Here is a 15,541-nt window from a genome sequence, read left to right as displayed (position 1 = left end):
TTGATTGATTAGATTTAAGTGGATTAATAAGCAGCAGACATAAGCATAAGAAAAACTGCTAGAACTGAAAAGGAAAACCATGAGGCAACTGCAGCTTAAATACTAGCAAGACTGCTGACCAAAAATATGCTGCTGACCAGAAAAGGCACATAGGTAAATGGTGAACTAACTATGGGCAATACAAACCAGAGTACTGTAGGAAGAAGATCTATATATGTGTGCATTTAAACACTCATAAATATATATTTATGAGTCACTAAAACAGAGGGTTTAAAGTAAAACTTAATATAGAGGTTGTTGTATCCTTTGCATCATTCTTTTTAATGAGAAAGAATGCACCAATTTCACTCAAGTTACAGAAATAAAATTTTTTCTATATCAAAAACGTTTTTGCATTTACAAATTTCTATCCAGCTGTGTGATTTTTTTTTAGCTGCTTCTGGTGTTTTTATTTCAACCGAAGTGACACAATTAGTTTTTGATCGTTTATGTGAAATATTCCCACAAAACAAAACAATGTTGCATGATTGTTTTTGGTGTAATATAGTAAAAACAGGTTATAAACTGTCTTTTTATTTTGCACAAAATAAAATTATTGCTAAGTTATTGTTTTGGCTGCACAGGGTAACAACGAGCTCTTTCCTGTGTTGTTATTTAAATGGAAGTTAGGATATTAGAAAGGTGATTCACGAACAATGAGTTTATTTTTTATCAATATATTTCGGAATTTTCTTCCATCATCAAGATAACTAAAATAAATAAAAGCAATAAATACAATTTATTCATACTTACTAAAAAGCAAAAAACAATTTTTACAAAATTTATATAGATAAAATCTATCAACATTTCAAGTTATGAGCATAATTAAATGTTAAAATCACACCAGGGAATAACATTTAATTAGTTTAAAAGAAAATGTTAGTGGTTTACATTATATACAACAGCTAAACTTGTATTGTTAACACCCTGCTTCTGTACTCATCTTTGGTGTTTAAAGTGGGTTTGATTGCCCTGACCCACAGAGCTTCCAAAGTCATTAAATATTCTGCACAGCGGTGTGCTTACCCTAAGATTGAGAGTTTGTTGTTTGTAATTTCCAGGTTACAGCAACGCTTGGCATGTTATCTAACTGGTGTCGAGGCTTACAGGTGTTCTTTGAAGCGAGTAATTAAATGCCTGACTGTTTGTCCAACATAGCATGTGTTATAGCATGGACATTGAATTTTGTAAACTACTCCACTTCTTAGCTCTTTGTCAATCCATGCTTTTAATGATGATGGTATACAGTTTTCAGTTTCATCAATGTTAACACAATTTGACAGGGTGCATTGCATCTAAACATAGATTTAACATAATCATCTGTTACCCGTCCACGGTACTTTCTTAGAAAATCTATTATGCCTATACGGATGTGCAACACGGTATGAAGTTGCACTAAAGACGCTTAGTACTGTCCAGATGTAAGGGAACATGTACGCTCAACTTGCAAAAATAATTGCTTTAATTTAAAAACACAATAATTGGCGAAAATAATTGCTTTGTGTTAAAAAGAAAAATATTGCAAGAAACATTGTTTATAAACAATACTCCGCATGAGAAAAAATTAAACGCGAAGGCCATTGAATATTTATTTTTTTAACAACGAAACTAATTAAAGTAAGTAACATGATTTTAATCTCCATATATTTTAAAAACACAAGCTCTTTTAAAAAACAACAAATTCAATGGTCAAAATATTTAAAAAAAAAACTAATGCTGCTACTTTTTAAAACGTTTTAATATTTCATTTTTTTAACATGCAAAACCTTTAGAAGTTCTTCTTATAAAAAGCAACGTTTAACAACGCAAACGAAAAAACCTTATGTTAGGGACATTTCCATTTCAAGATAAGATTTCGAAAACAAATTAAATTTCAATACCGAAGAAAGAAAAAATCTAAAAAAATAACTTTTGATGTTCTTGAAAGATCAAAACACTTATGGTGAAAACATTTTGTTCTTAAATTTTAATACCATAGAGTCTAAAAATATAACTTTTGACACAAATAAAAGGTGGAAACGCTCATTGTAGGGAGATTTTCTCTGGTCAAAAACACATGCTTTTTCCAAAAAATAAATCTCGGATAAAGAGTTATTACAAACTTAAAAAATATAAATTTTTTCGAAACGAAATTTAAAAAAAATTTTTTATCACCTCTCTTCGTTATTAAAGTTTTAAAATGCGATCCAACAAAATTTTTCTACGCGGTTCTTTGTTTTTTAAATATTTAAAACGCGATCTAAAAAAGCTTTTTGACAAAGTTCTTAAATTTTTTAAACGCAATCTGATGAAGCTTTTCTATCAAATTAAAGTTTTAATCTTTGTTAAAATATAATTATTCCTATCGCATGAAAGCTTTATTGACCCCGCACAACAAAAAATACCTTCTCGCTAGTCCATTTAGTTTCCACGCAAAACTTTTATTTAATAAAACTATTAAACAATGGCTCTTTATGTGACATTGATAGAGTTGATAACATTTATAAATATGCTATTGGGAATGTTCACACTATGTTTGTTCTTTAAGAATCTTTTGTTTATTACACGCAAGTTAATGACTACAAGAATCGCAAGATAATTATTAAGAACAAAAGATAAATAACTACTGCCTCAGAGAAAAGGGTGTGAAACTTGTACGTAAGGGTACGTTTACATCTGGACTTTACTGTAGCTCCTGTGTAGCATAATAAAAAAGGTTTTTACAGGAAAAGTTAACTAGGCTATGTGTGCTGTAAATTCAAAGTGTAATATAAAATATGCACCTGTAAAGTGTTATTATTATTCCGTATTTTTATACAGGATATAGTCCCTTCAGTGTTTGAAACACTGTTATTAATGTAGGTCCTGTGTTCAGAATGTATACATAAGCATACACTGGCATTACCTACACAATTTCCCTCACATGGCATGGGTTGACCAGTAGCTGTAGAATTAGTAGTTCGCAATTCCCAATTTGCGAATCGAAATGCCTTTTTGCAAAGCACTGCAAAAAAATGATAAAATTGCGAATGGAATATATTTAAGCGGCCATAGAAATGCTTTTTTAGATCATGTTTTAAAAACTTTAGAACATAGAACAGTGATAGAAATGGTGTTTTAGAACGCATTATAAAAGTTTAAGAACAAAGAACGGCAATAGAAATGCTTTTTTAGATCGCATTTTAAAAACTTAATAAAAAAGAACGACAATAGAAAAATGGTATATAATTGATCTAAGGTGTTCCCAGGCCACATGTAGATAGTGGTTTACTTCGTTACAGAGTGCCAAAATTTTTGCAAACCAACTCTAATTTTCTAATTCGAACCCTGAAGACACTTGTTAAACATACCCCGCGCTGTGGACCAAACCACGGATCTTATGATTACGAAGCAAACTCCATAACTACAAGGCCACGTGCCATAATTGTATTATAGTTGTTAAAGTTATTAAAAACCAATATTTTTAAAATCATAGGAACCAAGTTGACTTTTAATCTCAAATTTATCCAAAGACCGAGAAAGACTTGGCAGGAGGTTATAAGGACAGACTTGATAGAGAGGAAGTTGAGTTTAGATCTAACACAGTCTAGATCAGATTGGAAGAGGGTCATTAATATACCCCGTCCAACCCATGCTAGCATGGAAAACAGACGTTAAGCCGAGAATGATGATGGTGTTAGGCTACCATCATAAATATGTTGTGTTCCGTCCTGAAGACCCCACAAAAATGAGTCGGTCAGGCGTATTTTTCCCCGGGTTTTTCAGATAGTAAGCAAGCAATTTTTTTCCAGGGCCAAGACAGTATAGCACCAATCGACATTGTTTGTAGACTTTTTTTCGCCGTCCTGTAAACAGTCAGTAGCCACAGGACTGCCTTTAGGAATTAATTTTTACCAAAATTAATTTTCCAGAGTTTTTGTCAATTTTGCATAAATTAGTTCTGGCGAAAAAAAATTTACTTTTGAAAAATATCTCGCAAAATTTTTTCCCCGGCTTTTTCCGTCTTACCGACCCGGGTTTTTATTACCAAAAGTGAGTGAGACATAACTGGCGATAAATTTTTAGCTACCTAAATACATAAACAAATCGAAGGTGCTTGGGAGAGACTTAGTTCTTGCCTAGCACCTAGTCAGTTTAAGCTCTCAGACAGCTAACTAGCTATGTTAAAGATATCAATATTTCTCTATTATACTTGGTGTCAGATATGATAAAAAATATGCACATTTTTCTCTATATAACTTGCTATACTGGCTTCTTACTAAACTAATTCCAAGCACATGTCTATAAGACAACTAAAATGAGTTTCAGAGGCACAACACGTGCAATCTAGACTGAAAATATGCACCATGTAGTCAATCCCTGTCCCTGCCTTGCTGTTTCCCTTGCCTTGCCGCCAATTTCACTGTGCCTTTGGCTACCCTTCCTCCGATTCTCCAACATTTTTAGATGAGATTTTTTGTTTAATATTGAGCTTCTTCTTTGAAGCTCCAGCTTGAAACTAGTACACTATAAACATTTTTCGCCTCTTGCTGCTCCATCTTTATTGCGAAGCAATTTTACAACAATAACTAGAACATATTTCTTGGGTTTAAGGCAATAAATAACAAATTAAATTTTGATAAATTTTCTCCCTGATCTTTGTCAGAGCATCTTCAGATCCCAAGTAAAAACGTCTTTCAACATGCATGTACAAAATGTTAAAAATTCTCTTGATAAAAATAAAATGTATAAAAATCGTTTATTAACAATAAAAGTCGTTAAAAATTATAGTATGTTTTCCCAAATTTCAGATAATCGTCTTATTTCATCTTATTTCATCTTATTTCGTCTTATTTCATCAAGAATTATCCAACAAAGAGAGATATGTAGAACTGAAAAGTGATAATATTGAGAAAGCAAAAACGGCTATTAACAAGGAAATCGCAAATCTCCGAAAAGAAAACATGTTATCGATAGAACAAATGAAACAATTAAAACAAATTACGCCGTCAACACCTATGGCAAGACCATCATTAAAAACTCATAAAAACCCACTAAAGGTCAGACTTATAATAAACACTCAAGGATCTGTATTCTACAAAATTGCTAAATTTGTTAGTAAAGAACTTAAATATCTAACAACATCAGCAAAATCATACATAAAAGACACGGAGCAATTTGTTAACAAAGTAAAAGAAATTAATTTGGACGAGAATGAGAAGTTGGTGAGTTTTGATATTGCAGATATGTACCCTTCCCTACCAAAATCTGAAGTCATACATGAAGTAGAAAGGAGAATCAGAGAAGACACTTTTAAAACAAATGTTAATAAAGAAGCCTTAGTACGTCTCGTGAAAATCTCAGTTGAATTTATGACCTTCAAAATAGGAAACAAATTCTACAACCAGGCGGATGGTCTCTTCATCGGATCACCTGCGTCGCCATGTTTTGCCGAAATCTACATTCAAAGAATAGAAGAAAATAGTATCTACTCAATGTTACACGCACCAAGAATTTGGCTAAGAAAAGTAGACGATACGTTCACTGTTACAAAACATAAAACGGAGGACACCTTAAATGAGCTGAATAACATTCATTCAAAGGTAAAATTCACAGCGGAGGAAGAAAAGGATGACCAGATCCCAGTTTTGGATTGTTTAATAATGAGAAAAGATGATAATACAGTGAAAACAAAAGTGTATAAAAAACCTACGCATACGGGACAATACACTAATTATACGTCAAACCAACCTTTACACGTAAAACTATCGACAATTAAAACTTTAACGAGAAGAGCAAAAACCATTTGCACAGAAGAAGCAGACCTCAAAGAAGAATTGAATTATATACAAAAAACTATGCAATTAAATGAGTTTCCCAAGAACATCGTAACAAAAACGATAAAAGAAACATTAAACAAAGAATGTAATGGAAGAAACCAGACAGATGACGACACGAATTCAATTCGATTGTTTTTACCCTATGAAAAAGGCATCTCAGAACAAATCGCCAGAGTATGCAAGAAATTTAATGTAAAATTAACACATACGAAAAACAAAGCGCTAAAAAATGTTGTAAAAGGCAACAAAATATTGAAAAACGGAAACCAGGACAATGAATCAGGTGTTGTATATAAAGTAACGTGTGGAGATTGTGGAAAATATTACATAGGAGAAACAGGAAGGAAGTTGACAACACGAATAAAAGAACACAAAAATGGCGCAAAAAACGATAAAGAAAACGTCTCTGGAATGTCCAAACACATTAAAGAAACAAAACACGAAATGAACTTTGAGAAAATAGAAATTCTCTATAGGGAAAACAATTTTATTAAAAGAAAATTTAAAGAGGCATTAGCGATTAAACAACATCCCAGCCGGCACAAAGATGTCTAAAAGACGTCTTTTAGACATCTTCCGCATTTCTAAAAGACGTCTAATGATGGTTTTTTTGATGAACTTTGAGAGCTATAAAAATTCGGAAACTAATCTTCAGAATGACCCAAAAACTCAATAAAACATTACACATACATTTTCACATTACAAACATATTATCACACAACGAATAAAATAATTAAATCAAAAACGTACGTGTTTCCACTTTCTTCAAAGCAAGGCTGATGTGTCAATATTGATGACAGATTATTGAAAGCCGAACTATTAAAAGTAAACAATAATGCCAATGAAATTGAATCCTTAACAAGTTTTTTATAGACAGGGTGTTAAACAATCACAATATAATAAATAATCTTAGCGAGAAGAAATTTGTGAGATGTGATTAGATGATAACCTGATTTGAAGTGGCCCTTTAGTTAAGTTTAGTTAGTTTAGTTTAGTTTAGTTAGTTAAGAACTGCAACATACGCTTCATCACTCCTAACAACACAAGGTGCATATAGTCCAATGTAAACTTTGACACACAATCAAAATTAAGCTGAGAGACTAATGGACTGATACATTTCTGGTGTGGATGGTATAAAAATTGTTTAAAATGTTGATCGTTCCTTGCTATTTCTGAACCATCATGAAGAAATACTACTCGGTTGTCAATATACTGGCCTTTTATATTACACCTCTCACATGAATAATACCCAGTATGACCGACTACACACTTCAAGAAAGCTCTTGCCGGTGCATCACATACAAATGCTTTTAAAAAAAATTGAAATGTTTTTTCCTCAACTTCCAGGCCATTTATCTGAAGAAAATTTACTTCGTTTAAAAAATCTTCCAAAAATTCATTTGTAGAATTGGGCTTTGAGGTGCCATGATAGAGAGCAATAACAAAAACACTGTCAGAGTTGTTCAACGAACCAAGGATCGGCCATAACTGTGATTGAGATGACTTTGACAAAGGAAGGCCATCTATGTTTACTGTCAAAAAAAGATTGTTTTCATTCATAAGACAGTGGTGAAGTTTTAACATCTTTTTCACTTGTTTAACAATACCAACATAAGAATAAATTCCACCACATTTATGAGCAGTTTCGACATGACGTGGTGTTTCAAGTAGAGTTCTACTATCTGCAGGAAGTTCAGTCATGCCATGTTTACGTAATATCAACAAAAGTTGATTTAAACACTCTCTGGAACATCCACTTTTAGCTGCCCATCGTGAAATGTCAGATAAAATTAATGATTCTGGATTGGTCACTGTATCCAGACTGTTATACAGAATTTCATTTTCATTTGATGAGAATGAGGAATCTAAAGGCTCGTCATCACAACTGATACATCTATCATTTTCATTGTCAGAAGGATTGCTTAACAGGTCATGTTGATCACTATCTTCACCGTTTAAAATCTCGTCAACTTTTTGATTAACCAATCTCCTTTCTTTGCGGAGACGGGAATCATTCATTGCCCAAAGTGACAGTATCTGAAAATTTAGTTGAAGGTTTGTTTCAAATTTAAAAAACAAAATGTATATATATATAAATTTTATTTTACCAAAACATGTTTTCATTAATGACACCAAAATATAATTAGTTTTTAGTTATGTGGTCTCTTTATGTATGTTGATATTATGTAAACATGGCATAACTGAACTTTCTGCAGATTAAAATCACTCTGAAACACCTGGACAGTGTCATGAATGGTAAATATGAAAAATTGACTTTGTTGATTGACTGGTAAAGGAAGAAAGGCGGAGGGCAGAGCTTCCATTGACAGTTTGTACCGAAGAGCAATAAGACAGGGTTAGGATTAGAGTTAGATAAAGATAAAATTAGACAGTATTTTCCATTTAGCTTGAAGTTAGCTAGCGTCCTATATAGCTAGGTGCTACCTAATAACTAATTAGCTAGCTTCAGCAGTGTATAACAAAAACAAAATATATACATTTTCTCAATTTCTTTCAAGGTTAAAAGAAATAGTTTTTGTCTAAAAATAAAAGCATATAGAATAAAAATAACGGTTCCTTCATTAAACACCAAAACCAGAAAACAAATTTGATTTCTTTAATATTTTCTTTCCAGTCTTTGTCCTTTTTTTTGACTACTGGCTGGCTAGCTGGGTTTGCTTGTTTACATATCGCCATCTTTCTGTAAAAGATGGCCGGGACCGACTTTTTGTGTCCAGGGAAACCGAACACGAATTTGACCTTTAGACTTAGTACTAAAAACCGCTGTACTCTATTCCGAGAATCACAAAACAAAAATACTTACTTTTTAAACGACCGGTATCCCGCAGATGCTTTCATGAAACTACCGCCAATTTTTATTGAGTGTTCCAATGGTCAAGTGTCAAAGAATATCCGTCAGGGGGTGCAGGAAAACAAAATTACGACGTAATGAAATAAAAACGTATTATGAAGGGTCGCCAAAATACATTAGTATTTAAAAATAATTAAAAGTGACAATTACCACTTTCAATTTCGTGAAAAATTGATTTCCTACAAAATAAACATGCTAACTAAGTTTGCGAACACCCCCGTTATTTTAAATCGAATTTTCCATATAAAAAATCGAACGTCTTTTAAAAGACGCATTTTAGACCACTTTTAGAAGTAGGAAAAGACGTCTTTTAAAAGACGCGTTTTAGATGCATTATAGCAAAAAGAGAAAGACGTCTTTTAAAAGATATATTTTAGATAACTTTTAGATGTCTTTTAAAAGACGTCTTTTAAAGATCTTCTAAAAGACATCTAAAATGCGTATACTACAGGATTCGCATTTATTTACTTTCAAAAGACGTATAAAAGATGTCTTTTGAAAGACGTTCTTAAGAAGATGCATTAAAGACATCTTAATAGCGTTTTCTAACAGAAGATTAAAAAAAGACATCTTAAGACGTCTAAAAGACGTCTTGTGCCGGCTGGGATAAATCGGATTTATTGAACAAAAAAGATGAAATAAGACGATTATCTGAAATTTGGGAAAACATACTATAATTTTTAACGACTTTTATTGTTAATAAACGATTTTTATACATTTTATTTTTATCAAGAGAATTTTTAACATTTTGTACATGCATGTTGAAAGACGTTTTTACTTGGGATCTGAAGATGCTCTGACAAAGATCAGGGAGAAAATTTATCAAAATTTAATTTGTTATTTATTGCCTTAAACCCAAGAAATATTTGCTAATTAACTATGAAAAGGCAAACCTATAAAGAATTCATTAATAACTAGAACATTATATGATTACGAGGGACTAATTTACTACATAACACAACATGAATATGTTAACGATTTAACAGTTCAACTTTGAAATTTCATGATCAACCACACTATCATCTCCTACATCGAACTTTTTATATAAACTTCTCGAACATATTAAACCAGATTTCAACAGAGCAAAACAAAGTTTTGTGCGTATATGTGTGACTGCAGTTGAAATGGGTAATGTCTCTTCATCTTCCTCTATCATAATCTTTTCCTACTGATGTTAACTCCGATTGCAATTGAGCTTCGCGAGCGAAGCGAAATTGTGGAGCACGTTTGCTACACGCGAGGTATACCAAGAGAATTATTGAGATTCTCAAAATTTCGATAGCAAAAAAATCATATAAAATCAGCGTAAAGAAATAGGACTGATATTTTTGCACATAACGCTAGGGTATCTTTTTTCTAATAAAACAAATAAGTTTGGATCGAGGAGTTAAAGTAATAGTAAGTAATGCAATAAGTACGGCTCGTACTCCCCCCACCCCCGGATTTTGACCTCCCGTCTTTTGGTCCAGATCAAACGTCCGCTGAACTTGAACACACAAAGAGGAATATGCTGTGAACCAGAAACGGTAGTTGGCATTTTAGACACATATATTTTACAGACCTAAAATATGCCTTATTTTTTTGTATTATAGCTAATTATTGTATAAATAATTAATTAATTAATTATTTTGCAATTTTGCTTCTTTGGCGTTTTTAAAAAACTTCAAGTATTCACCCGAAAAAATCCGCATAGACCATAAAATAAACTATGTGGTAGCAAAGTTCTTAAAATAACTGTTTTTGATGGTTTTTGATAAAATTTACTTGATAAATAACTTATAAACTTTATTAACTCCTTTCTCTTAAAGCACCTTTTTCCAACTATCGTCCACAAGGTATGTTACAAGGAAATGAATTTTGGAAATGCTCCAGGCAAGTTCGGGAAAGTGCGGGCGGTTTTGGAAGACAACCGCTAATTTAATTCGAAAAGTTGCCCGAACTCGCCCTTATATATGTTCGTTTGCAGCTTATTGACACCCTCTTATTTTAGAATATTCTCAGGAATTCCTCCGGCCTATGAATTTGGCTAATAGACCAAGAGAATTTAAATCACTGCTTCTTGTCCACCACCCACGTGTGTTTGAGAACAACCCACATAAAAAAGTTCGTTATTTTTTAAATTATTTGTGTAAAAATTACTATTTCATTCACGATAAACCAGCAGATTCTGTGGCTTCTAGTGCCGGTATTTTTACGTGAAAAAAATGCTGTTTTGTTGTAAGGTCATTTACGAAATCGTTAACGTTAGGACCAACTTCTGCGGATTGTATAACTCGATGTATTACATATCTTTCGGAATACTGCTAAAAGTGTAATTTTGTATTGCGCTCTTCACTTTTATCATTCTGTGGGAAAAGGCGGCACAAAATTCGTTTTTGTTAGTTTCGCGTAATATAGTTTTCTCGCACATTTTGAAAAGAATATCCCACGCACATCAAATACTCACGCAGTCTTTCTGCGCTTATGAATATTAACGATGAAATCAAAGAACAAATTTACCGACCTCGAAAAAAATTAAAGCCCTTGAAGCCAGCTTAGAAAATGGGTCATCGATTTGGTTAACTGTTATTCCACTCAAGAACATGGGTTCGCAATTGACAAACAATCTTTTTGGGATGCTTTACGTCTTCTGTATGTGATCCCACTTGAACGATTACTAACGACATGTGTCTGCTCCGTCCCATTCGATGTCCAACACGCTATTTCCTGTCCACGAGGCGGATTTATAATCAACAGACACAACGAGCTTCGAAATTGCACAGCGGAAATGGTGTAAAAGAGGTATGCCAGGAAGTTATTGTGGAACCGCTTCTACAGCCTTTGACCGCCAATAACGACCAACGAAAGCAACAACTGACGTTGCAGCAAGAAGTTTTTGGGTAAAAGGACAAATGGCGTATGCAAAACCGGCACTCTATCTTTTACGAAAAAAAAACGGTTCTCTAAAGCCTGGTTCCCACCAATGCGTTTATTGACAAACATATGTTTATTTTAAAAGTTTTAAGGTTAAACTTATAGGTGGAAATGCCAAAAATAAACGCATGATGATTTTACATGCAATAAACATATGATTATGCATGCGTTTAGTATCAAAAAGTTTTCATATTAAAATCATGCCTTGAACATGAGTTTATTCAACATCAAAGAAATCTTTTGTTTTTACCGCCAATGCTCAAAGTGAGAGTGGCTTCCACGAGACCATTGCACGCGTAGAAAAAATGACAGTGAAAAAAAGCAAAAATAATAATATGTAATAAAATCAGGAAGAGAAAAAGCACTGTATGAGCTGTCTTTTTAATAAAGCTGACAATGGATAAAATAAAATAGTCAGAAAAGAAAATGCATTGGAGAGAGAGAAATGAAAACTAGGGTATAAACAAGTATTGGTTTTTATTTTTATATTTAAAAATTAGTTTGTGAAAAGGTTCAAATTTCCTCGCTGTCCACAACCATACTAACAAGTCACAAAACGTAACTTTCGTTTCAAAATTAAGTTCAGTGTGAACACATTATCTTATTGCATAATTAATTAGATGAAAATAAACCCATTCATGAGTTTAGTAACAAACATATGTTTAATGATAAACGCATTTGGCGGAAACTACGCTTAAGTATCACTGCAAAAAACCCGGCACTGTAAGTCTACTGTCTTTTGCGAAAAAAACCCGGCACTTCAAGCTTCAGAACACTTTCAGCTTATGCACCGGTAGCCCTTATACGCCAATCACGTTGATTATTTAGCAAAAAAAGCTGCATTGTTGAGATCCAGAAGGTGTAATACTTCATTTAGTTCACAAATATCATGTCAATTTCTTAAATATCGTTGCGCACATGCCTTTTTTAAATTAGTTCTTTAAGCGATTTGAGCTTAAAGAACCGGTAACGACCGGTGCACTGTAATATTTTTAATCTAGCGAGAAATTACCCCTCGACTCTCTCCTGAGAACTTTTTATTGTTTTAATGCAATAATCACGTGCACTTTTTTATTTTATACAGAATAAAACAAATTATTTTGATATTTAAAGGCGGATTTTCACGGAGCGAATTGTAAATGGCGAAATTGACGGTGAATTGGGAAATATGTTTTAATTTCCACACGAGAAACAAAAAAATATGCAGCAAATTTATTTAAAATACAAAATGTATAGCTTTTTAGGATTCTCTTTAAGATTCTTTTAAGGTGGCAGTAACCCTTTTAAAAATCGGATTTTTTTTTTTTACATAATTAGTTACAAAAAGTTATTTTCAGACTATATATCCATATTTTTTCTGTTATAACAAACTTGTCACGATTTTATACCTAAACTATGATCTTTTACCAAAAATATTCAGCCTCAAAAATTCCTCTTTAAAATAAAAATCAAAAATAATTAATTAGTTCTGCCGAATATAGTCTGCGCGCTTGCGAAATTGTACAGAAAGAAATGACGTAATTATTAAAGAGAAACGTTAATAACAACAAAGATGGCGCATTATGTAGAAGTTTCAGACGATCTTCATTATGCTGCACTGCACGAGCTTTAACTTTCGATAGCATTTTTGTTTTACTTTAAAATTTTCAGACATGCTTCGTTAATCATGCAGCCATAATACGGTGTGCGGAAATCTTTTTATTCAGAATATATTTCTTTTAACAGCATTCGATGCAGCAGGGAATGCTAACGAAGAATCTTTAAAAAAAAAACAAAAAGCTATTGTTAAAAAAATAAGAATAAACAAAAAAAACCCGCACACCGTTTTAACAGGGGTAACCCAAGGTTCATTTAAAAACAGAAGCTGATGAAAAATAGCGAGATTGTATAAAGTTAGAGCTCGTAGAAGCCGATTTTTTTCTTGTGTATGATACATTTTCAAATAGAAATTGCTGCTGACTCAGCAATTTTAGTGTTAAGTTAAAATCATTATTATGTATTAAGGCCTATATTTCTAGAACTAGTAAAAAAAAGGTATAAATAAAACACTGAGTAAATAATTCAGCTATTTAGACAGCTAAAAAAGGGTTACTGCCACCTTAAAGAAAGTTTCAAGTAACGAGTTTTTCCAAAAATAGACACTAATATTTGTGTTCTGGTGATTGCTTTTTGCCCTTAAAAAGTAGAAACTCTTTGAGATTAAAGCCTCTCGGTTTAAGATTAAAACCTCGCGTTATGTATCAAAAATTATCAAGCGGGGGTCAAGAATTACTGTTTCTGCTTTTTTCGGCACAGCAAATGTTTTGAAATAAAATCACAACAAACAATACCGAAATGCGCCGTTCAATTTGCTTTTTTGAAATCCCCCTTAAGGCAGGTTTCCATACAGCTACATTTTGCGCCCAGTCGTAAAATGCGCCGCGACTTTTATCACATATACCGAACCATTTCCATTTAGCGATTTTTGCTCACGTGTTTTTTGCAAAACATGGTTGATGTAAATATTGTTGCTGCTGATATTTGGTGCTGCAAAATTTGAGAGTAGTCCTAGCAATATTTTTATGGCGTAGAAATAAACAACGTTGTAAAATACGTAAGAAAAACATGTGGATGAGACGACTTTCCATAGAAAGAAGAATCAAAGGACTATACAACGTTTTGCTTACGGATTTAATGTCGTCAGATCACGAGTAGTCTTTTTAAGTTTGTTTACAATGTTGTTTCTTTGTGCCTCCACAGACTCAATGTTATTTTGTTTTTCATCTACTTCACTTGATTGATACATATTCTGATTCTCTACATTCATTTGGCTTGACAAAAATTTAACACAGAAACGAGATGTTGCTAACCATATATTGAAATGATCTAATTAAAAATTCTTTCGTAACTCATGTAGATTGCTACCTTTTGATTGGCTGTTAAGCTGAAGCGCAAAATGTAGCTCGCCAAAAGTAGAACCTGTTCAACTTTTTTTAAATCGCCCCAGCGCATGCAAAAGCGCGAGGTCAGCGGCATTATTCTGATAATGCGCATGCGTAGATCAAAAGTCACGGCGCTTTTTACGACTGGGCGCAAAATGCAGTTGTATGGAAACCGGCCTTTAGTGTGAGTAAAACTCTGCTCGCCAAGGAATCTTGTATCTTTGACAATGGGACGGCGACAATCGCCGTCCCGACGCCTGATGATCCCATCATAGGACAACCTTGTACCCAGGCCCATTTTTCTCTTTCTGACAATCTCGGACGGCGAGAAGAAATGACCCTTGGACCACACTGGTCAGTTCCGAGATCTGATTGGTTTTTCTCAAGTTTCCGTTAATTATGAGGATAAATTAATTTATGCGTAAAAAATTGAATAATAACAGAAAAACAATAATGGCGGCTAAGTTTATGTGCGAAAGGCACGCTGGAATGTTTATGTTCTGCTGGACTAAATTTATTTTTGTGAAAAATAAAATATTTGGCATTGTTAGTATAGCTTAATGTCCAAACAAAATTAAATAGCTTTTAGTCGCACTCAGAGGCTGTTAAGGTAAGCTTCTGTTTTTTTTTGCAGTGCAATTGAGGAGGTAGTTTAGACTAGAAAGCTAGCTATGCTAGCTTTTGTGCCTAAAATTGTAGTAAAAAACAATGAAGGTTTCTTTGAAGACATGTTTAGCAGCTATCTAGCTAGCTCAAATACAACACAAGGTATATAGCTACAGGTATACACAACTAATCCTATTTCTCCTAAACAGACCTTCTTTTACACTCTGGCTTATATTCTTTCAAGGCAGAATACATAAACAACAAAAAACATATGCTGTTGATTTGGTTGAAAAAGATTAAAAAACTGGATTAAGAAGTTCATACCATTTAATTAACTAAATAGTTATACGCTTTATTAAATCGATTTTACAGATTAAATAACAATTTTCTCT

The 15,541-nt window shown here is 33.0% G+C and overlaps 1 protein-coding gene and 1 long non-coding RNA gene across 2 annotated transcripts; one reads left to right on the top strand and one right to left on the bottom strand.

Annotated features, from left to right (window-relative positions):
• Nucleotides 1–700: 700 nt before the first annotated feature.
• LOC130656029 (uncharacterized) lies at nucleotides 701–2,487 on the bottom strand. The gene is made up of 2 exons (XR_008984815.1): nucleotides 2,424–2,487; nucleotides 701–1,334 (listed from the first exon to the last, which is right to left on the bottom strand). It is a non-coding gene; the product is annotated as an uncharacterized LOC130656029 (long non-coding RNA).
• A 1,198-nt stretch (nucleotides 2,488–3,685) lies between these two features.
• On the top strand, nucleotides 3,686–6,710 carry LOC130653912 (uncharacterized). The gene is made up of 4 exons (XM_057456407.1): nucleotides 3,686–3,760; nucleotides 4,809–6,011; nucleotides 6,108–6,250; nucleotides 6,638–6,710. Exons 1-4 carry the CDS (start codon nucleotides 3,686–3,688, stop codon nucleotides 6,708–6,710), a joined length of 1,494 nt encoding a protein of 497 aa, XP_057312390.1.
• Nucleotides 6,711–15,541: the final 8,831 nt, after the last annotated feature.

Source organism: Hydractinia symbiolongicarpus, chromosome 8 (assembly GCF_029227915.1).
Source record: "Hydractinia symbiolongicarpus strain clone_291-10 chromosome 8, HSymV2.1, whole genome shotgun sequence".
In the NCBI taxonomy this organism is placed as follows: Eukaryota; Metazoa; Cnidaria; class Hydrozoa; order Anthoathecata; family Hydractiniidae; genus Hydractinia; species Hydractinia symbiolongicarpus.
The sequence above is the reverse complement of the archived record's forward strand: the minus strand, read 5'-3'. Positions and strand labels throughout refer to the sequence as shown.